Source organism: Anabrus simplex, chromosome 5 (assembly GCF_040414725.1).
Source record: "Anabrus simplex isolate iqAnaSimp1 chromosome 5, ASM4041472v1, whole genome shotgun sequence".
Taxonomy (NCBI): domain Eukaryota; kingdom Metazoa; phylum Arthropoda; class Insecta; order Orthoptera; family Tettigoniidae; genus Anabrus; species Anabrus simplex.
Window position 1 is genome coordinate 235430441 of NC_090269.1, and position 23734 is coordinate 235454174.

The window sequence follows — 23734 nt, forward strand, 5'->3', positions numbered from 1 at the left end:
ATACAAAACTTCTTTAAATTATAAGTTCTTACACCTCGCACCAGGGTGCATGATCATAGTCGTTAGTAGTGTAAATCTATGGAAGAACGTCCAAACTTCTTAATGGATAGCAAACAAAACTAGTAGAAATTCAGTCAGTTCAGGAAACTTCACAATAACAAAATTACATCATATTTCTATGGTGACATCTTTTGAGTAAATTTCTAAGTTGGTGTAGTTTCAGTTTCACTGTTTTACCAATAGAGGAGTTCATTTAGGCGCTGAATTTGAATGCGCGGCGTTGGGGTGTACCTCCCGGTACAAATATTATTATTATTATTATTATTATTATTATTATTATTATTATTATTATTATTATTATTATTATTATTATTATTATTATTATTATAACATTTACTGGCTCGAATATTATTTCATTGATTTTCATTGCAATATTTAAATTCGCGTCTATATTTTTTAAAGAAATTTAAATACATTTTAACGTCTCGCACGCTAATATAAATAACAGACAATTCGCCTCTATAACGGAATAACGACAAGACACTTCATCTTCATCGCAACATACTTAATTACACACGCCACATATACAACGCGATGTTATGATTTATGTATTAATTAATTTAAAGGGACAAGCACTTACATCTCTATCTACAAAAACATAATATTTAAATTAGACCGACGTGTAATTGTGCCGCTTGACTTCATCTGTCGTCAGCAACCTCTGGACTTAGCCACTCACAATTGCAGGACACATTCTTCGCTTAAATACTACTTTATAAATACACTGATTCTGCACCCGTCTTGAAGCAACAAAAATTGATTTCCTTCATGTTACTTAACACTGAAATTTTCTGTACACACATACAACAATTAAACCACCCAGCCTCGTGTCGAGAATTCAACTGATGCAGTCGTCAGCTGCTTTTCCTCCAGGTGCCCCACAGATGTGAATGACCGTGAGACCAAAAGCTTTTATCTACCAGACTACAACAGTCCTCCCTTACCGATTGTCAAAATTACCTTGTCCGCATTCATTCAAAGAGCTATCTATGAATCGGCTGTCTCCCTACGCAGAAGTTCGGGAATCCTACAATTATTTAACTTATGATTTTCCCCCGACCGGGATGGATGTCATAAATACAATGTTTCAATATCTAAATTCTCTTCGCTCATCATTACCATTTGGTAAAATATTCATCCCTCAAGCCAACTGGGTTTAGAGATTCTCCATGTCTGGTTCGCACAGTTTAAGTCCTCTTCATAATGTCACGCGACGTAAGTTCACCCTCTCCGACAGTTGAATGATGACTGCATCTTCTTGCTTGAGGAGGGGTACCTATGCATTCTCTAGGGGACGCTTTGTGTGACGTTATCTACTGTTGTGCAATCATTCCATTCGATTACCACTTGACCGATTTCTTTGAGACTCACCCCAGAGATTCCACCTATTATTCCAGTCATGATGGTGTCATTCGCCGATTTTTCCTGTCTCCTTAACGGGCGTAATTAATTTTTGCACAATGGTTCCCGCACATTTTGACCTATGTCCTTGACACGTGTGTTCCACTCTGTCAAGATAGATGCTACCTCTTCTCCGAGGCTAATTAAATATATTTCCACCCTGTAATAATAATAATAATAATAATAATAATAATAATAATAATAATAATAATAATAATAATAATCGTATGGCCTCAGCTACCGTGTGCAGACATTTCGATTTGACGCCATCTGGCTGTCTGCTCGTCAATTTCGACGTTCCGTTTTACTCTAGGTCCGCTAGATGGCAGACAAAGTAAACCGGATCTCTCTTGGGCGTCTATGGCTGAGATTTAATTAATTTTGTCGGGTAAATACCAAATGTATCACCAGAGATATTTTACATGCCGACATCGTACGACATGGAGTGTCGAATGGACTTTCTTCCGCCCTTCAAAAATCCGACTACCTCTGCCGGGTTTGAACCCGCTATCTTGGGATTCGGAGGCCGACACTCTACCACGGATCCACAGAGACAGCTTTCCACCCTGTGAAATTAGCTTAATCAAATATTCCCCAAAATTCTTAATTACTTGTTTCTTTTAGACATGATACTGTATAGGCTTTTGGGCTTATGCCGTGTCAAGAAAATAAGGTGAACTTCTTTACGTTTCGCAGAGAACTGTGCTCTGCGTCATCAGAAGCAAATATCGACTGTCCACGAGAAAGACTTCTTAAACAATGATTCTCTAAATTTAGACGTTATAATAGAAGTGGAAATGGTACGTTCATTCACCACCAGATGGCTCCCAGGACGTGGCACAGCGCTAGCGTTCGAAGCGGAAGCTGACCGAACCATCAGAATGTACTGTCAGAGCCTGTTTACAGACTGAGCTCACGTGACCCAACCACTCGTATGTCCAACGCCACCGTGAAGCATTTAAGGCAATCTTCATTTCCAAAAGAGGAGGCTAAACATCTGTCCCCAGGGATGCACTGCCACCTACATTATATGAACTGCCTAAGATCCATAAAAAAGATGTTCCCCTCAGACCTATTGTTAGTGCGATAGGTTCTCCTATGTATGCTCTGGCCAAATACCTAAGCAAATTGCTTCAGCCACACATAGGACGTACTGAATCATACGCCAGGGACTCTCGGTATTTCATCGACAAGTTGTCAACAATAACCATTCAACCTAATGCACTTTTGGTGAGTTTCGCTGTGGAGTCCTCGTTCACTAAAGTGCGACTGACTCGGTCATGTCTCTCATTGAACACCTATTCCCTGAGGACATTATTAAACTATTTTACCTCTGTATGACTTCCAGCTACTTCTTGTGTGGTGGGAATTTTTACGAACAGACGGACGGAGTGGCTATGGGAAGTCCACTTTCGCCCGTAGTGGCTAATTTCTTTATGGAGCATTTTGAGGAGGAGGCTATTGCTTCGGCGCCCGACAAACCTATGATATGGTGGAAGTATGTTGATAATGCATTTGTGGACCGGACATAAGGTCCGGAGAAACTTCATCTATTTCTAAACCACCTAAATCAGCAACATCCTTCAATAAAATTCACCATGGAAATGGAGTCGGACGGATTCCTTCCTTTCATGAATGTTCTAGCAGGAAAGAAACCGGACGGCTCCTTAGGACATACCGTCTATCGTAAGCCTACTCACACAAATCGCTATCTTCATGCAGATTCTCACCACCATCCAGCACAAAAACAAGGCATTCTCACGACACTCGCTGAGAGGCCGAGGCGAATTTGTGAGCCATCAGATATCCAGATGGAGATGGACACGCTCAAAGTCGCGTTCAAGGGTAATGCTTACAACGATTTGCAGATTCACTGAACCCTGCATCCCAGAGAAACGACCAAGCAAACCTAATAGAAGAAAGAAGTGAAGGGAACTGCCTACTTGCCTTACATTCACAACACCACAGATCGAATTGACAAGGTCCTCCGCAAACACAATATAAAAACCGTGTTCGGCACCGCCACTAAAATTACAGTCTGAGTAATACCTAGGACAAATTGTCCCCACTTTTACATCCTGGGGTAAATGAAATTCCCTGTACTTGCGGTAAGGTATACATCGGCCAAACATGCCGGTCCATTGGTACTCGTATCAAGGAACATGCACGTAATATTCGTCTCAACGAACCAGACAAATCGGCCATAGCTGTGCACGCTCTATCGTCGGGTCATGATGTCAGGTTCTAACATGCTCGAGCTCTTACCCACACTAGACACTACAGGTCCAGGATTATACAGGAAGCTGCGGAAATACGTAGAAATCCTAACAATTTCAACAGGGACACTGGCTATCAATTAAGTAATACCTGGTTGCCAGCCATTAAGAACTTACGTAGGTAGTTCCCTTCCCTGTCCTTTCACTATCGTTATTTCGTCTCGGTGTTTTCCAAATTCCTACGTTCTTTATCGCCAAATGTTTCATTCCAGGCTTGTATCAATGTCATATGTTACGTACACGTGTTAGGTGACTCTCTTTGATTGATTCTGATGGTTCAGTCAGCTTCCGCTTCGAACGCTAGCGCTGTGCCACGTTCGGGGAGCCTTCTGTTGGTGAATTAACGTACCATTTTCACTTCTATTATAATGTCTACATTTAAAGAGTCATTGTTTACGAAGCCTTTCTCGTGGACAGTCGAGATTTTCTTCTGATGACGCAGAGCACAGTTCTCTGCGAAACGTAAAGAATTTCACCTTATTTTCTTGACACGGCATAAGCCCAAAAGCCTATAAGTACGGGCCGTGAAGGCATCAATGGCAACACTACTTGTTTCTTTGTTAATGATACTGCCGATATCTCCCACAATGAGGGTTATAAGACAGAATTTCATTATTAATTACCCGAGGTCTTCCGAAATGTTCTGACTTCGTTCGATGTTTTGGTGGGTCGTCTCCCACTGTGAGTTGACACGTCACGGAACACGACGTAAACTTGCAATAGAATTATGGATGCACTCCATTTTGTAGTTTACATTTCAGGAAGATAGAATTATGGGATCGATAGCTTTAACTGTTTTGTCTGCTAAAAGTTTATTTGTAAAATTTGGGAGTGCGACAGGACAAACACCGAAACATGGTCCTGGAATTCCACAAGAAATCTTAAGAAAGAAATGACGTTATTAGTGGAGATGACAGAAAATCTAGAAATCTCTTTAAGCAACATGGCTAAAGGAAGGGGTAAGCTGCTAAAGCCTGAGGATATTACCTGAGAGGCAGCTGCAGGGTGAGGTGCTTTGAAAGCGGTATTACTAATGGAAAATGGTAGAAGGTGTTGTGGATTGCCCACAGTATTGGCTACCTGTTCAGATGGGGCAGTAGCTTGTTATTGCTCAACGGGTTCCCCACTATCTGAAGACTTATTCCGTTCCTCTTCCGTATTCATAGTTAACGGGGAAACATAGTCACTCTTCCCAATAACAAACCCAGACAACAATTGGTTCACTTTACTAGACAACTCAGAAATACGTTTACACAAGGAGTTGGCCATACTAGAATGTCTTCGTTCAGCTTAAGATACAACAGATCCCCCATTCTGTTATAAAAGTGAAACAGCCTTGCCTGAACGCGTTTAAGTTTGGTTACCGGATGGTTCACCTCCTTAAAAAATTAACAACAGATGCAAGTTCAGCAATATTAGTGGTGATCGTGGATAAAGCCTCACCATTTTTCTTCTCTCTATAAACGGTAATACAAATAATAAGTAGATCTAAAGAATCCTTTAATCTAGACGCGTCTGTCGCAACCGTGTCACCAGACTGAACCTTTTAAATTGCTAATTCATAAATAAGCTCTTTCTTGCGTAAATACCAAGGGGCAAGAACGTCTCTAGTGCTAGACATGATGAATGAGATTTTGACAAAATTTAGAAAAATAGGAAAACCGAAAAATTTCTAGTGTTCAAATCCAAAATTTATAACAAAATAGTCAAAAGGGGTATTGTCCAGGTCCATTCAACCACGCTCTGCTACCACTTGTTACGGAGTTTCCGTGGTTCAAAAGGAGACAAGAAGCGCCTGTGTCGATTGGCTTGAGAAGGAATTAACTAGAGCAGAACTTAACACAACCAATTTGGAAATCTTATTTCTTACCTTTCCTTTGTTCTATTTGAAAATTAAGAGATAGAAAAATCTGAATGAATAACAAACAACATAACAAGATATCGATGAGGTCATCAGCTCTGACAATATCGGGGACTTGGAAGTCCGAAAATCAGGCACAAAATCTAGTGATAATTACCAGGCAGTTAATTTATATAGAAAAGAGCATTATTGCTCTTGACAGGTATAATATATTACAAGAGCACGATACACCAAGAAGGTACACTACTCAGGAGTCTGAGCTTCGAGAAACTATAGTCTAGCCCCGCAGAGGCAGTCAGTCTCCTTTGATACACAGAAATTACACTAGGAGACCCATCGGGTGACCTCACTTTAGAGTGTTCATCAATTATTCCACAATTACAACAACATTAAGCATTGTTCCGAAATGGAACCAAGACGCAGAAACAGTTACCGAATTAACAGGGGGCATAATTGTCCATATGCCTTTGCTGGCAGGACCTAGTGTTTACAGTGCACTATGTATTCTTGTATAGGCTAGAGCAATTTGTTACCTCCATTGATCTGTCTCTGTCTTACCGTTGGCTTTGAGGATATGAAAGTGACATGTATGAGCGATGCTAGTAATGTCATTCCTTTTTTTTTTTGCGATTTGCTTTACGTCGCACCGACACAGATAGGTCTTATGACGACGATGGGATAGGAAAGGCCTAGGAAGTGGAAGGAAGTGATTAAGGTACAGCCCCGGCATTTGCTTGGTGTGAAAATGGGAAACCACGGAAAACCATCTTCAGGGCTGTCGACAGCGGGGCTCGAACCCACTATCTCCCGATTACTGGATACTGGCCGCACTTAAGTGACTGCAGCTATCGAGCTCGGTAATGCCATTCCTTGTGCAGCCAGTCCCTGCTATGAATTGTGTGAAAATGTTGCTCATAGTGTCGGTTGGTGCATGCATTTCAGTGGGCTTTGCAGACTGATATGTAATAGCATCTTCTGGCTCGGTGAGGAAAGCGACGGGAAACTGCCTAGTACGTCTCTTCAGTAACGCCTAGGCCACCTATGACACCTGATGGCTTAGCTGTTGAGGATCCAACCAGCCTTAGGGCTGAAGACTGAACATACATAATTGCCCATACTACGTGACCTAAATGAAAAAGAATGGTAGCATATAGCCGGCCATAAACAAACTGCATGCAGGCGCAACACCTGCACTCCCTGTAGAAATTGTTAAAACCCTAAGTGGGTTTATGACTCGATGATACAGAGGCTAATCCTGTACTACAAGGTGTGACTAAAGGAGGAACCCTTAAGGCCGAGACAAGATTTACGAAATTTAGAAGTTTCAGAAACTAGAGTCACCCAATGCAAGGATGAATGGGAAACAACACAGGGCCATCACTCTTTATTCCCTTACAATACATATTTCCCGGTAGGGAATAGAACGAGAGTCCTCAGACTTCGCCGAAAATTCTACATTGAAAACTACCACTATACAAAATTAAATTAAAAGAAAAGAGGATGTAACGTTCCCCTCAAATTACCCGCAGGAGCTATCACATGTCTAGGTAAATTCTGTGCCACTGGATCTTCCTCACGCAGGCCTCGCCCCTGCCTCTCTTCGGCCTCCGTCAAGTCGCACTCCCAAGCACTGGAGCGATTCAGGCGAGACGGCCCCAAAGTGCCCTGGCTTTATAGTACCATAACGGGAAGCTTCCAGAACTCTTTGCTGATAGGTTAGATTCCTGCACACACCCCCGATTTTAAATGGCTAGAGAACATATTTCCAAGTATCTGATAGGTAGATTACAATCGAGGAGAAATCAGCTGAAGTGTTGACAACTTCGGTACCTACATAAACAAAACAATCCTCAGAAAAGAAGGGTTTACCAACTCCAAAAATAAATATTACTCTATCCAGTAGTTAATCTTAAGTCTAGAAGAGGGAGCAACTAAATCGATGGTAGAGACATCCACCTGTAGAAGACGAAAGTAGTCCAGTTCACGTCTTTTGACCTAGATGGCCTTAGAGAAGGCGCGCAGTTTAAATAGGTGGGGAAGGTGTACCCCTCGTACAATAATAATAATAATAATAATAATAATAATAATAATAATAATAATAATAATAATAATAATAATAATAATAATAATAATAATAATAATAATAACAGATGTATATTATATTATATTATATTATATTATATTATATTATATTATATTATATTATATTATATTATATTATATTATATTATATTATATTATATTATATTATATTATATTATATTTTATTATATTATATTATATTATCTATTCACTACGTCTCCTATTCCTCACCTCGGTCATTTTGAGCCTCTTTCTTTCCCTCCTGACCTTGGAATTCGTCCACTTTTAACACTTTCTTCCTAAAAATCTCTCTCTGTCGCTTCTTCTTCTCTTATACTGTTTTTTCCAAATCTTTCTTGACTTCATGTATCCAGGTTGTTGTTGACTTCTTGGTTAACCTGTTGACAGCCATTCTGTATAAATGTCCTAAAAAAATATAAACTGCTTCTTCAGCATTGCTTCTGTTATGTGTTCTATGCTCCGGTATATTTCATTATTACTTCTTGATTTCCAGAGGTCTGTAGTTCTTAGCGGACCGAGTATTTTCCGTATAATTTTTTTTTCAGTACTTCTAATTTTATCAGCTTATAATTCAGTACAAAAATTTACTGGCGTCTAGGCATTCCGGTTTAACTACTGCGATGTAGTGTTGTACTGTATTTTGAGGTTTTTAGATAAACACTTTTTGTTACAGATATTCCTAGTTATACTGTATGCTCTTTCCATATTGTGTATCCTTTCTTCTACAGCGAACTTTTCCAAACCATTTTCTGAATTGTTTCTCTCAAATATCTAAATTTCTTTATCTTTCTTATGCGACCAATTTCTGTTATTTGAAATTCCGGAGCATTTTTTTATATTTGTCATAAATTTGCTTTTTCTACAGAAATTCTTAAACCTGTTCTGTTGGCTAATCCTTCCAAGAGATTGACTTGTATTGCTGCATTTTTGAGGATTTCTGAAAGTATGACAGAATCATCTGGAAATGCTAGACAGTTTATTTCAACACCTCTGTTCTTTCTTCTCAATGTTATGGGTGACAGTTTGTGTTCTTTCAGTTTTCATTCCAAATTATTATTATTATTATTATTATTATTATTATTATTATTATTATTTATTATTATTATTATTATTGTGGTTACGGATTTTTCCGTGGTTTACAGAGGTGTAAGAAGTTGCGGGCTTGAATGGGTGGATAGAGAAAAGATCAAATTTCAATGTATAGCTCTAAATTCGAAATGTTATTTCTTTACTTGTTTTTTTAGATTTTAAATTTCGTTAAACAAATAATATTTGGATAGTCAAAAGGGGAACTCTTCAGCTCTTATACAAATAGTTATTCAAATCAGGTACAAAAGACATAAAGATTTTTAAGAGATGAGTTAGATAGCTCAAACGTTACACTATTACCAAGAGCAGTACTGCTCCAATCAATATTACAAGTCACGAGACTGGGCTCCAAAATTTACAACTTTCGACAGAGCATCTTTGCTCCACATAATTACCTAGGAGACTACTCTCCAAAATTGACAAGATTCCAGCCTTTCAAAGGCACAATTCAATTTTTACATTAGATTAACAACAACCAGCTTCCACTGTTTTATTCGCTCGACAGTCTGAGTTACATTAAAATAGTTAAACATCAACAGAGGCAATAAGTGCCTATTCTACATGGCCTTAGTGAAAAAGAATGGTTAAAGTTATTGGCCGAAAATCAAAATGTTAGGTGGCAAACACTTGCACTCCTTTGAAATTCACATGAAAATACTTAAAATCCCATGTGGGCTTATGGCCCGAAGTTTACATAGGCTAAGCCTATACTACGCGGTGACTAGACGGAGAGAAAGTTTTAAATTACAAAAAGGAATATTTTAAAGTTTACGAAATCATAGTCACCTCAATACCAAGCTGAAGGGTAAAGAAGGTTCACACTCTTTATTCCCTAAGTTAGACTATTAGACCAGATGAAAATTTACAATGCAAGATTACATTAAGAAATAACTTTTTGAAACCTTCCTCTCGAGTTAGCTTTCTGAGACTATTACATGATTAAAAGATGTCTGCTTTTACCTTGAGTTGGTGGGCCTTCCGGAGATGGACGAGGCAAGCACGTCTGCCTCCTATATGAGCACACCCTAAATCTCTTGACTGGAGCGATCGAAGGACAACATGGCCCAAAATGTCCCAGCTATTATAGCGGAGAGGAAGGTTCCAGAATTATCTAGGCCGAAGCTCTGGACACACCCACAAATGCCATTGGATAATCAAATAAATATAAACAAATCCTGATTGGTCGAATATTTAGAAGAAGAAGGGAAGAATAGCAGTGTTGGTAATCTAAAAACACAAAAAAGAATTTACAACCCTTCAGTTCTGAAAACCTCGAAACTGCAAATTTCTTAGAAAATTAATTATTCATCTTCCCACCAGAGGCACCTAAATGGGCAGTAGAGACATCTGACTATAAACGTTCAAACTTCTTCCGAAATGAGTTACACTATTCATATTAAGGATGACCTTCTAAAAAGCGCTTAGTTTGAATGTACGGAGTAGGTGTACCTCCGGTACAATTATTATTATTATTATTATTATTATTATTATTATTATTATTATTATTATTATTAGTCGTTAGGGCCACTAAGGACTGCGAGATCTCAACCGTTTGTCTTCTTGTGGGCCCACCAGATTTTCATCCTTTCGGAGTGCGCTTTCTTCCATGCCTCAGAATGGACATGCTTCAGTCGAGCTGAGACTTCTTCTTGGTGAACCCGTCTATGTTTCTGTTTGACTGGTGCTCGGAGTTGAGTGTCTGTTTCTGAGATACCATACTTTAAAAGATATTTATCGATCTCCACCAATCAAGGAGGAATCGTTTTGTGACTTCAGAAACAGGATAACAAATAATCACAGCAATAGAACCAGCTTTTGGGTGGTTAGGCCGTGGGGCATAATGCAGAGTTTCGTCCAGACGTGCCATTTGGACTCATCAGCTGGAATGGCACGCCCCTCCAGGACTCTGCGTAGCAGTGGCAGACCAAACTGTGTGGCCCCGCCGAGTTAGCAAATCAAGTTTGCTAACCTGCTAAAGGAGAAAAGATTTCTCCGTGCCATTCCAGCTGATGAGTCCAAATGGCACGTCTGGACGAAACTCTGCATTATGCCCCACGGCCTAACCACCCAAAAGCTGGTTCTATTGCTGTGATTATAAGATCTGCGGCCGTGAAAGCCTTTTTTGAGGATAACAAATGTTTACAGATTCTTTCAGCTGGAAATCTGAAGAAGTAAGCGTAAAATATTATCCTTCTTTTCCGGATGACGCTTGATATCTTTTCAGTGTGGGTATATATTTCAAGTTGTTCTGAAGTCTGTAAATACTATCTTTGAGGGTGGGACCAAGAATTTTTCTGATAATCATCCTTTCCTTAATTGCCACTTTTTCAAGCAGGCTGTGCGTTATTATTATTATTATTGTTATTATTGATGTTGTCGCGAAGGCACATCGATGACACAAAATAGTCTCCTTAAGGTGAAATTTGGCTTCTTTTTGGTGCCAGTCTAGCCTGTTCTTTAGTTCTGCAGTTGGCGATACCGATCGCTATGACAACCCGAGAGAGATCGTTAGTTGTTGCTTTGTTACGATAAATTCAGATTAAATACTCTCGTTAACACGGACGAAATTCATTGGTTCATTCTTCGTTTATGTCTTACAATGAGTACATTGAATGTTCTAGGTGTTCGTGAAAATCTTTTAATAAAATGGTGTTTTACATTTCGGCAGATTTCCAATGACGCTACCATTCACCGACTTGCCCTGTTCAGAAGAAACCGCAGTCTGTGGCCCAAGTCTTTGCTGGAAGGATTCCAGAGGGTGTGTACAACTAAATACGCGTTCATGGCCCCAATAGACTACGCGGTACTACTCAACAGGGAAACTTCCTGTGACATGATAACGTTGCCTGGTTTCGGTATTTCCACGGGAATGGCCCTTATTCTGAGCAAGACCACCCCCTACAAGGGACTCATCAACCACAAGTAAGTACTTTATATCGCCCTCCATCTGGCAGTGGCGGCGCGTGGATAAAACGTCTGGGGGTTCACTGCTGTGGAAAATAACGTGTTCAGATTATTATTGTTACTTGATGTTTACATAGATGTAAAATAGTGACATTGCTTGATTAGAAACATGACTTTGCTTTGCAGAGACACCCGCTACAGCTCGAAGAAGTTACCAAAACAATGAAGAATGAAAGTCAGAGGATATGAGGTGCAATTACTTTAAGCTGATCCAATTTCCCCTCATTTTGAAGACGTTGCTTTCGTAGGAATAACTTCTTCCAGAACGTGTTAGGCAGACTACTGTTATTTATTTTTTGACGTATTTTGCTGTTTACTTTTCATAAAACACGTATTACTAATGAAAAGTGTCATTTGGTTACATAAACTTAGGCTACTTACGCCTATTGATGCTATACAAACCGTAGTTAGCAAAATATTCTGGCTCATTGCGGTTAATTACATCAGAAAGGCAAATTCGCCAAATTAAATTCCCTTCAAAACCTACCACATACGGCAAATTTTAACCGCGCGCTCTGACAATGCTTCGGCTAATTTCGGAACTGCTCGATGTAACTCGTGTGCATCGCTGGTCCAGTTGCCAGCGATTCCTGGGCTATGTTTTCCCTGCTCCTCACAGCCCCTCGCCCAGCGCACCCTCCTTACGTCTCACGGCCCCGCGCGTTCAGTCCTGAAATTGAACCTCTTCGATGGTTCCGGAGAGCAACCGAGTGTTGATGTCAAAAATACCACTACGCGCGCTGATATACAGAGCAAATTTAAGGAATAGGCTCTGACAAATCATTTTACCTAGACTTATCTATTTCTAGGGGGTTCACTGAACCACTGAACATATAGAACGCGCCGCCACTGCCATCTGGTAAACTAACGACAATGAAAATTGTCAATTTATCAGGACAGACCTAAAACAAGTTATGATTTGAGGATCAAGAAGGCTGTGACTGATGATGTTCGTGAGTAATTTTCTTGTTCAAGGTTTGCTACTTATGGAGGTTCATAAGTGTTACAGTAGTTTATAAGAAACCAGAACTAAATATTTGGATCACCTAATACACTCTTGTAAGTTATCAATCTGACATATCCGTGGTCCTTGTGCGAAATGATAAATTATACAGATAACCTAAAACCCTTTGTTGACTCAAGAATGAATAAATAACTGATATTTTATCTCAACAGGCACCACGTAACCCAACGAATCATCATAACACCGCAAATAACACTCCGCATCCTAACAGGCCATCAGGCAACCAAATAATGACTGTCACAACTAGTAAAGAACGTAATTCAAAGTTAAGGTATTCTGCTGCAATACAATCGTATCCCTCCAAAGAAAAAGCTATTGCAATCAAATCTCGTGATGAGGTCAGTATTAAAGATTATGTGCTAGCTATAGGGAAATATGCTAACGCTAGCAACATTCGCTTTGTTTCATGTTTATCGAATGGAAGGATATGAATCTCTCTGTGTAGTAAGAAAGCCGTTGAAGATCTGATACTGACAAACCCCAAGATTTTAATAAACAACGTACCCTCCTAACCAAGAACAAGCATATTATATTATCAAACGTCTCTCATGTGACCCCAAACTATGTTATCGAAGAGGAATTGTTAAAACTCGTTGTGAGAATCATGCCTAGGATTACCCCAATTAGAGCAGGATTGTCAATTCCAGGATTCCCCCGCATTTTAAGCTTCCTAAGACAAACGTATACTCAAAATGAAGACTGATAAATTTACCGAATCCCTCCATATTGAATATGATGGTACTAAATACTGGATTTACCTATCACCTTACCGGGTTCGATTCTCGGCAGGCTCGGGAATTTTAATCATAATGGGTTAATTTCGGTGGCACGGGGGCTGGGTGTATGTGCCGCCTTTATTATCATTTCATCCTCATCACGACCCACAGGTCGCCTACGGGAGTCAAATCGAAAGTCCTGCATCTGGCGAGCCGCACTTGTCCTCGGACACTCCCGGCGCTAAGAGCCATGTGCCGTTTCATTATTTTTTCACTCGCCCAGTTGTTTTCTTTGTAGTACCGAAGGACACCTGCCCAAATGTTGTCCTAATAATATTCTTAGTTCCAAACGATTAATCCTCCTCCCATCAAGACCTTCGTCAAATTTGCAACCTTAACCTCAGAATTTCTTCAACGAACTCCAAAATATCGTAATTCACAAAAGTCAGAGGTCGATAACCCCAAAAATGGCATCGGTACTTCTAACTCCCTCCCAGAAGATGTACCCTACAACAAGCCACTTTACTGACCAACCGTGGCTCAGTACCGAGCCAGAATTGTAATGGTCTTCCCTGCTCCGAAAATCAAATAGATAGGATAATTCCTGCACCTCTACGCCTACAACTGTGACTTTTCCTGGCTGTAAAAGACCAATATCACTAGTTAATAGTGAAACAATTAATCCAAATCCTCATAATAGCAACAAATCCATACTGACCTCTACTGAGTAAATTGAAAACCGCAAGATAAACCACACTTCTAAGAAACCTAAGAGAGGCACGAGTTTTGCAAAATACACTTAGTGTCAAGAACGTATACAGACTTTGCTGCCAAAGTCTTTACCAAAAAAAAAAAAAAACAGAACTAACGTAAATCATGCAAGTGGAGGAGTAGCTACTTCTGTTAAAAACAATATCTTTGTCAAGGAATTACTGTTAACACATATTTCTCAGTTGTACGCATGGAAATATGGGGACACCAGATTCGTGATAGACTATAATATCATAAGTAACTTTGAATTTAGAAAATCTATTTGGTCATTTTTCCCGTAAAGAAGGTGAAAATATAGAAAAACTTATGATCTTCAGCCACATTCCTGAAAGATCTCTGAGAAGAGCTCCATTACAACGGAGTGTCCCTGGTTGTGGAGGAAAGCACAAGGAAGAGCAGCATATACGTCCTTCACGAAGGGGGTCGTGTAGCATTACGATCCTCAGGAATGAGAGAAATGGCGTATGCCTTTTAGTGCCGCGAGTGTCCGAGTACAAGTTCGGCTCGCCAGATGCAGGTCTTTTGATTTGACTCCCGTAGGGACCTGCGCGTCGTGATGAGGATGAACTGTTGATGAAGACGACACATACACCCAGCCCCCGTGCCAGTGAAATTAACCAATGATGGTTAAAATTCCCGACCCTGCTGGGAATCGAATCCGGGAGCCCTGTGACCAAAGGCTAGCATGCTAACCATTTAGCCATGGAGTTAGAGAGATAGAGAGAGAATTTCTCGATTGGTTCCATTTCCTTGTACAACGCGTCTATCACTGTTTCTAGAGTTCAGTCTAAACCTTGCGTACATTTGGACGATGGCGGCCAACAACAGGTTGTAAACTATTACCCAAGACCGGAAGTCTGAAATTGCTTTGATTCGCGGCACACTGCTGTGCCCTGTGGAATATTGTGGCACATTCGACCAGCTTTGGAATGATTTCAAACTCTAGGGAACATTCCCGATATATTATGAATCCTAGTGGAAAATACAAAAACCACTAGAACGCTCGAGAAACATGCCGGTCTCTCATGCCCTGTATATACTACTTCAGTTTTCAACAACGTATCTCTGTGAGCAGGGATTTTCGGTACTGATCAGCATTAACATACGAAATGGAAGATATTTATTTTTGTAGATTAAGACGTATAGATGTGTTTGTCTGGAACTGTTTCCAGATTTGAACAATAAACAACCTCATATTTCCAACTCGGTTGCAACAATAACTGATGAAAAGTTTTTATTTCAGTTTCTATTACAACTTTTACAAGTTGTTTTACGTCGCATCGACGCAGATGGGTCTTATGGCGACGATGGGATAGGAAAGGGCTAGGAGTGGGAAGGGAGCGGCCGTGGCCTTCATTAAGGTACAGCCCCAGCATTTGCTTGGTGTGAAAATGGGAAACCACGGAAAGCCAGGGCTGCCGACAGTGGGATTCGAACCCAGTATCTCCCGGATGCAAGCTCACAGTTGCGCAACCCTAACCGCACGGCCAACTCGCCCGGTCTATTACATTTTTGCTGTAAAACATTGAATACATATGCTTATATTTGTGAGTTCACTTTTTTCTAATATACTGTTTTCATTGCGGCACAGCGAAGCAATTCGGGGCCACACCCTTTAAGAACCGTTCTCTCTCTCTCTCTCTCGTTCTCCTCAATCTGATGGTTGGTGGGTAGCATGACTGTCCTCGTCTAACGACCTTCCAGCTGCTTGATTAGCTGATATGGACGACACCCTTTAATGCCATCGAGGAACCCTGCTCTTGGTCGTCCTCTTCTAGTCTTTCCTTCCAGTTTCCCTTCAAGCAGTGTGGTGCACCATGATGAATGCCGGAGTAAATGACGTATCCAACTACTTCTTTTCGCGATCATTTTCTCTACACTGGCGGTTTCTTCATCTCTCTTAAAAACTTCTTCATTTGTTAGCCTGTGAGTCCAGAGTATTCGTAACATTCGACGCCAGCACCACATTTTGAATGTATCTATTCTTTTCTTATCAGCCTTTAATAGAGTCCAGGTTTCAGAGCCATAGGTCGCAATTCTACAAATGAAGCTCTTAATGAAATGCTTTCTTACTGGTAGGGATATTTCCTTGGAGGTCAACAGGCGTCTTTAGCCTGGGCTATTCGAGAACGGACGTCCTTTTCACACCTCCCATCAGATGTAATGATGAGAACCGTTACTCTACACAAATTCCTAGAACTTGCAAATCAAATCCTCTTTTCCCCCGGAGTAACACATTCATATACACTGACTGACAGAGCAAATGCAACACCATGAAGGAGTGGTTCGAAAGGGATGAAAGTTGGGGAAAAAACAGAGACGGCACGGACGAATAATTGATGTTTATTTCAAACCGATATGCAGGTTACACAATGCGCACGGCATCGACTCAGTAGGATGTAGGACCACCGCGAGCGGCGATGCACGCAGAAACACGTCGAGGTACAGAGTCAATAAGAGTGCGGATGGTGTCCTGGGGGATGGTTCTCCATTCTCTGTCAACCATTTGCCACAGTTGGTCGTCCGTGCGAGGCTGGGGCAGAGTTTGCAAACGGTGTCCAATGAGATCCCACACGTGTTCGATTGGTGAGAGATCCGGAGAGTACGCTGGCCACGGAAGCATCTGTACACCTCGTAGAGCCTGTTGGGAGATGCGAGCAGTGTGTGGGCGGACATTATCCTGCTGAAACAGAGCATTGGGCAGCCCCTAAAGGTACGGGAGTGCCACCGGCCGCAGCGCATGCGGCACGTAGCGGTGGGCATTTTACGTGCCTTGAATACGCACTAGAGGTGACGTGGAATCATACGCAATAGCGCCCCAAACCATGATGCCGCGTTGTCTAGCGGTAGGGCGCTCCACAGTTACTGCCGGATTTGACCTTTCTCCACGCCGACGTCCTGTGGCACACGACAACACGTTCTACAATGACTGTCGGCTGAGAAATCACGGTACGAAGTGGGCCATTCGCCAACGCCGTGTCCCATTTATCGTTCGCTACGTGCGCAGCACAGCGGCGCATTTCACATCATGAGCATACCTCAGTGACGTCAGTCTACCCTGCAATTGGCATAAAGTTCTGACCACTCCTTCTTGGTGTTGCATTTGCTCTGTCAGTCAGTGTATATTCTTAGCTTGAAGGACAATTTAATTTTCATTTAGATTCGGTACCTTAACAATTGAGGGTGGTTGTTCAGTTGTAACTCCTCTCAAACAATTATTATCACCACCACCAAAACTTGTGTTACATAAATAATGTATTATCTACCCAACGTAATTTTTTTGTTGCAGTCTCAACAGAATGAGGAAGAGCGGCACCTTGCAGAAGCTGCTGAACGATGCCAGACCCAAGAAGTTGCCCGAGGTTCCTAACGACCTGACAAGGGTTGACCTTGGCGATGTGGCCCCCATCCTTGTGGCTCTGCTCTTTGGAGCACTGATCGCCATCGTCATCATGGGTGTGGAGAGAAGAGTGAGAATCTGGCTCAAGAAGGCGGAGCTACGTCGGCACAACCAGATCAAATTTATTACATAGAAAACATATCGATTACAGTATCACGTTTCATCTTAAGACTTCCACTTCAAATAGCGATTCTTTCTGCTGTTTTGCTCAAGAAAATGACGGGCCACTCGAAAGCTGTAGTGGACGGGTACATCACATTTGGACTAATTTCCACTAATTACCGGCCGCTTGGACCAGGACGAGACAAATCATTTGGACAACTATAATCAGAACGTTCGGAACAAAAGAACATTTCCCTTTCCATTTTGCACAGGCATATTCAAGACATGGTTAAATAATATGTTCGAAACCTTGAAAAATGTTCAAAAATAAAATAAAATCTCAAGATTACACATGATTAGACATGGTAGCACATTTAATATATTGTAGGCGTTTATTTCAGCAAATAGGAATTAACTTTGTTCAGTATTTATCTGGTTTTTATTTATTATAATATTTCGTTTGCCTCTCTTAAAAGAGGTTAACTTTGTGGGTAACATACTGTAGTTTGGAATGGTTTTATACCGGGCGAGTTGGCCGTGCGGTTAAGGCCCCGCAGTTGTGAGCTTGCATCCGAGATATAGTGGGTTGGAGCCAAACCGTCGGTAGCCCTGAAGATGGTTTTCCGTGATCTTTCATTTTCACACCAGCCACACCAGGCTGTACGTTAAATAAGGCCAAGGCCGATTCCACCCCACTACTAGGCCTTTCCTATCCCATCGTCACTATAAGACCTATCTGTGTCGGTGCGACGTAAAGCAAGTTGTTAATAAAAGGAATGATTTTATCACTTGGATTGGTATGGTAGGATTCACTATTGTAGAGAAAATATCTGGGCATTCGTAGTATGCGGATCATGTGAAGGTTGAGCAGCCCACAAATATGATGGGAAGGTGGAGTTTCCTTGGACGTTTCTTATTAAGATATAGTCCAGGAATCTTATGTCAGTTATGGAAGGTACATGTCATTGACTTCTCCTACGCTATCACTAGTGAAATTATTGGTTTAAACGGGGTCACTTGTTTGGTCCAAGCGTACTGATGATTGATTTTAAATAATAAAAAACTAGTCCAAACTTACTGCTCTTGGACTTTCTTCACGGCAGGGATGACGTTAAAATCACAACGGACATTGAATATTACGCTATAACTGAGTCATTAGAAAATCGTGTTGAAACGTCCCATGTACTTGGTCACACGTCGCACGGATCATACTCCGGCGAACCAGGTCCATTGAGTTGCCTTGGAGGAACCTCAAGGAGACTCGGCACCGCTCTGTCAGCTGGACGGGATTCGTGCTTGTTGAAGTAGCCAGTATGCGTATTTCCAAGTGTTTCCACGTGCATATCAAGCATTTATTTCATGCTCTTTGTGCAAGGGAGTAGTCCAGCTCGATGGATGAGTGGTCAGTGTCTTGGCCTTCGGTCCTCAGGTCCCCGGGTTCGTTTCCGGGCCAGGTCGAGGAATTCCTATCTTAAAACAATTATATTTGCTCGATGACTGATTACTTTTGCTGTACCCATTATTCCTCGAACTTACGTAATCCTCATTCTGTATTCCAATGTAAAATGCGATAGTTACGAGCTTACCTTGCTCTGCTTCTTAAAACAGAAGTCATCTACCACCGACTCCGCTGTCATTTCTTTTTTAACAGTAAAAAATGTCCACGTGATATAACTAAATAGGTAACAACATAGTCCCTGTTGTCCACATTGGCGTTTGGCGACCACTGACTATACGTCATCTTCACGACCCAAGGCAAATCTATCGCCGCTATATGCAGCGCCATGTAGTTCCTTGCATTTATTTTTCTAAACCGAACGGTTAACGTGCGATATCATGTACCTTGAACGAGCCACGCGCCGTCTATTGTCGCCTTTAGGAAAAAAAAAAAAAAACCGCTAACAATAGCGACCCTTTACGAGGACCAATGGGACAAATATGTTCCAGACCGGGCGAGTTGGCCGTGCGCGTAGAGGCGCGCGGCTGTGAGCTTGCATCCGGGAGATAGTAGGGTCGAATCCCACTATCGGCAGCCCTGAAGATGGTTTTCCGTGGTTTCCCGTTTTCACACCAGGCAAATGCTGGGGCTGTACCTTAATTAAGGCCACGGCCGCTTCCTTCCAACTCCTAGGTCTTTCCTATCCCATCGTCGCCATAAGACCTATCTGTGTCGGTGCGATGTAAAGCCCCTAGCAAAAAAAAATATATATATATATATATATATATGTTCCAGGCATAAGACGTCGGTCATCGTTTAGTTAAAACAATTGAGCTTTATTGATAAATAATATTTTACATGGGACCGATGACCTTCGATGTTAGGCCCCTTAAAACAACATCATGTTCAAACTGTTATTATTGCAAATACACTACATGTGGTGAGAAAACCTATCACGCAATTTCATATTTGGAACATATTCATCTCTTTTCTTTCTGCCCAACACACTTATTGCTTAGGCATCGTTTTGAATGCTTCTCTTGATTGCAGTTTTGACGAATTTTGTGTACCGTATCTTCCGTTTTCTCTCATTTCCAAATGGCTCTATGTCGGTGTCATATTCCAAAAATTATTCACCCTCTTCGGAAATATTTATTTTTACATTGTTCCCTTTGACTAGTTCACCGGAAGATTTAACAGAAATTACATCTTGTAATGCAGCTGTTGGTAAGTTCTTGGTGCATCACCTAATAATTAATTACTAGACCAAGAATATTCCTGAAGGTATGTAATGGCAATCTGTGGGCAGCAGTATTTACACTATACTTTTGAGTCACCTGATCGACAATATGAACTCCGTACTTGGATCTGTTGTATAGAACAACGCAAGAAAAATAATAATAAAAAATATTTCCCAACATCAATAATTATTGTCTGTTTATTTGAATTAACCCCTGCAATCTTTAATGGAAATATTTGGAACGGTGGTGCTTCTAGGTAAGCCTTTCTGAAAGTCTTAAATTTCAATTTAAATGGTTAAACTTTCTACTTAAAAATTCCATAAATAATTAAAAGTATACATTTTACAGTTATATGAAAAATGTAATTATGTCTCCAGTGTGAGAAGAACAAAAACCTCGACAACTTTTCCCCGTCGGTTTTTCTAATGTTAAAATAATAGTAGGCCTATTATTGTTGACTAGCGTTGACGAGACGTGCTTGCAACAACGGCAACAAAATGAAAAGTCATCCTAAATGATATTCCTGTGTACATAACACCAGGAGGAACTTCTACATTACTTCGACCATTCTTCTTTTTATTGCGTGAAGTTAATTTTATAATCCTTATTTGACATAGTGCATTACGTAATTGCGTCGCTGGATCTGATGTGAAATATCCAACTCACCATCGCAAGATCGCAAGACACATTCTGGACGAGGAAGACGACTTTTGAACAGTGAGCAAACACGTTGGTAGTCCATGCCTTAACTATCGGTTTATTAATGACATCTGGCGGCTCGTTCAATGTTCAACCGACATAATATGTAAATAGTCTACTAAGCCTTGGAAACGGTCCACAAGAGTTCCGTTATGACTGCTAGCACGGTTTGTTCTGGGTGATTTCCCGCAAAATGAAAGTGTTACGAAAATATTGCAATCTTTGTGCTGGAAACATTTGGAATAACGGTAGGAGATGCTCAACTAAACGGTATTTTCTAGGCTGTCAGTGGAAGCATTGCGTGGAATGGCATCTTGTAGTAGACGAATTAGCTTAGATGGAGTTTTATTGCGGCGTTCAAAATTGATTGACATTCCGTTCATATCTCCAGAAAAGTAGCAGTTTGAGATACGGGCCCAGTGTTTTAGGGAAGACATTGTATAGAGCCGTCAATGGGCACCAGATGACGCCGCTACTTCGCACAGGTAGAACAATGTTGCGTCATTCGTGTAGATATGCGTATGTATTACTGAACCATTACGCGGCTTTACTGTAGTCGGCAGGTCATTGCCATCCTGCGTGCTGTAGAGTACACCGTGCTGTCCCATCCGCCATACCCGCTGTATTTTGTCCTATTGATCACGTAATGAACGAGGTTACGAAAGGATAGTTTACCTCCAACGACGAACTGTAGGCAGTTGTCCAGCAGAAGTGCCAGGATACCCCCAAACAATGGATTGTTGCGCAAATACGAAAACTGTCGAGGCGATGTCGAACATGCATACACATTGTCCGGGAATACTTCTAATAATAGTCCGAATGTATTTCGTTTCAGTAAATGGATACTGTGAAGAAACAGTAGAAAAGATCATAATATGAAGATAAAGTTGGAATTCAAGAGGACAAGCCGTAAACAGAACGGACGTGGCGCATCATCAAGAGTTTCCAGTTCCTCCCGAAAACGTTTAAACGAGTCGTAAACACATTTTCTTCTCATAGCTTCCGTTCCGTACACTTGCTCCAACATCGCATTCGTTACCGTCACGTTTTTTCCCAATTTGTAACAAAACTTGATGATTATGCGTTGCTCCATTGTATTTTAACACAAGTCGTCACACGTACTACATCCGATTGGCCGCAGCAGACTAACCTGCTTCAGCTCCGCGCTTCTCGAGATGTCTCTCTATTCACTTGCGCATTTGTGCAGTGTTGCGACACGTTGTCATTGCGATATCGGTCCATTCACCGTACTTTTTGACACACGCCTTTATATTTGTAACACGCAGAGTCGTAGGAACTTCGATGGACGCACTGGAGCCTCTTCATAATCACCAGGGTCAATGAATATTTAACTTCCAGCGTATCAGGTACAGTTGTTTTATTTTTTTCTTGTTGGTAGGTGTATATACTATGAAATGTATTGTAATGTGTAGGGAAACACTGATAAGTTAACTGACGGTGCAGCATTATGGATTCCAATTATATTAACCTTACAGTTTATTTATGAAAAGGCATAAGTATTACTAAAAATGTTCACGTGCTTTTGTTATTAAACTAAATAGCTGAGGTAAAAACGTCTATTGATAAAATTCACCAAATATATCAACACTAGAGAATAGTGGTAAATCTGATATTATCTCAATAATGTTCAAGAAAAATCTGCAGGTATATTTATGAAAATGCGTAAGTCACGTATTCTTCAAAAATATTCATATGCTTCTGTTAATACACTGAATAGCTGAGGCACAAACGTTCATTGTTAAAACTCGCCGAGTATATAGCGGAAAATTTTCATGGCCGTAAAGTTTTCATCAATGATTCGTGGTAAGATTTAGGTTTTTCTATTTCTATTTCCCAAGAGTTGACCATTTGAATTACTTCCGTTCATAAATAACCGATTCAAATATGGTTCAGGTGTGAAAATATACGTCGTACCGAGTACATATGCCAGATTAAGGGAACAATGTTATTGGTACTCTTGTCTGGGCGTGGTGGAGCGGTAAATTTCTCACTTAAAATCTATGGGAGTTACTAAGATGTTAGACGGCTGAAAACGAAATGGAAGATGCCATAAGGCTGAGAATACACAGCTGGTACCGCAGTGCAGAATACGGAATGAGCACATCTGGAACATAAAGCTCTTTCTGTCAGCTATATAGGACATACATTGTTTTCTTGGATACCAATAAATAAACAGTAGTTAAGAATACGAAATTCGAATGTTTTATTTTCGAAGTGTCCTCATTTGTCAGCGTGTTGTAACGGGAGATTAGTATCATGAAAATCTTTGTTTGAATCCCCGTCACGGTAAATATCAGTGAACATTCTGAGTAATGTCTTACTTCAAGTCTTCTGCCTCCAGTCAAATTACGGAAAGGTTCTTTAGTATGCACCCGAGAGATTTATCTCCAAAATTAAGACTGATGACCAGTGGAACCTATACCTTAAATAGAAATATTTCGCGACATATTTGGATATAGAGTATGTCTATAATAAGTTCCTTGGGCCGGCGAGGGCTACAAAAACATCAACGTTTTAAGATTTAAATTATTTCTAGATAATATGTGTGTGATGACAGTGTTCAATATT

At 40.7% G+C, this 23734-nt stretch overlaps 1 protein-coding gene across 1 annotated transcript in view; it reads left to right on the plus strand.

Moving 5' to 3' along the window:
• Nucleotides 1–18162, plus strand: part of LOC136874802 (probable glutamate receptor) — a 152945-nt gene extending 134783 nt beyond the window's left edge. The window contains exons 9-10 of the mRNA XM_067148474.2: nt 11459–11712; nt 17555–18162. Of these exons, the coding sequence (XP_067004575.2) occupies nt 11459–11712; nt 17555–17798 (498 nt within the window). The 3' untranslated portion in view covers nt 17799–18162. The remainder of the gene's footprint in view (nt 1–11458; nt 11713–17554) is intronic.
• The last annotated feature ends 5572 nt before the right edge of the window (nt 18163–23734 follow it).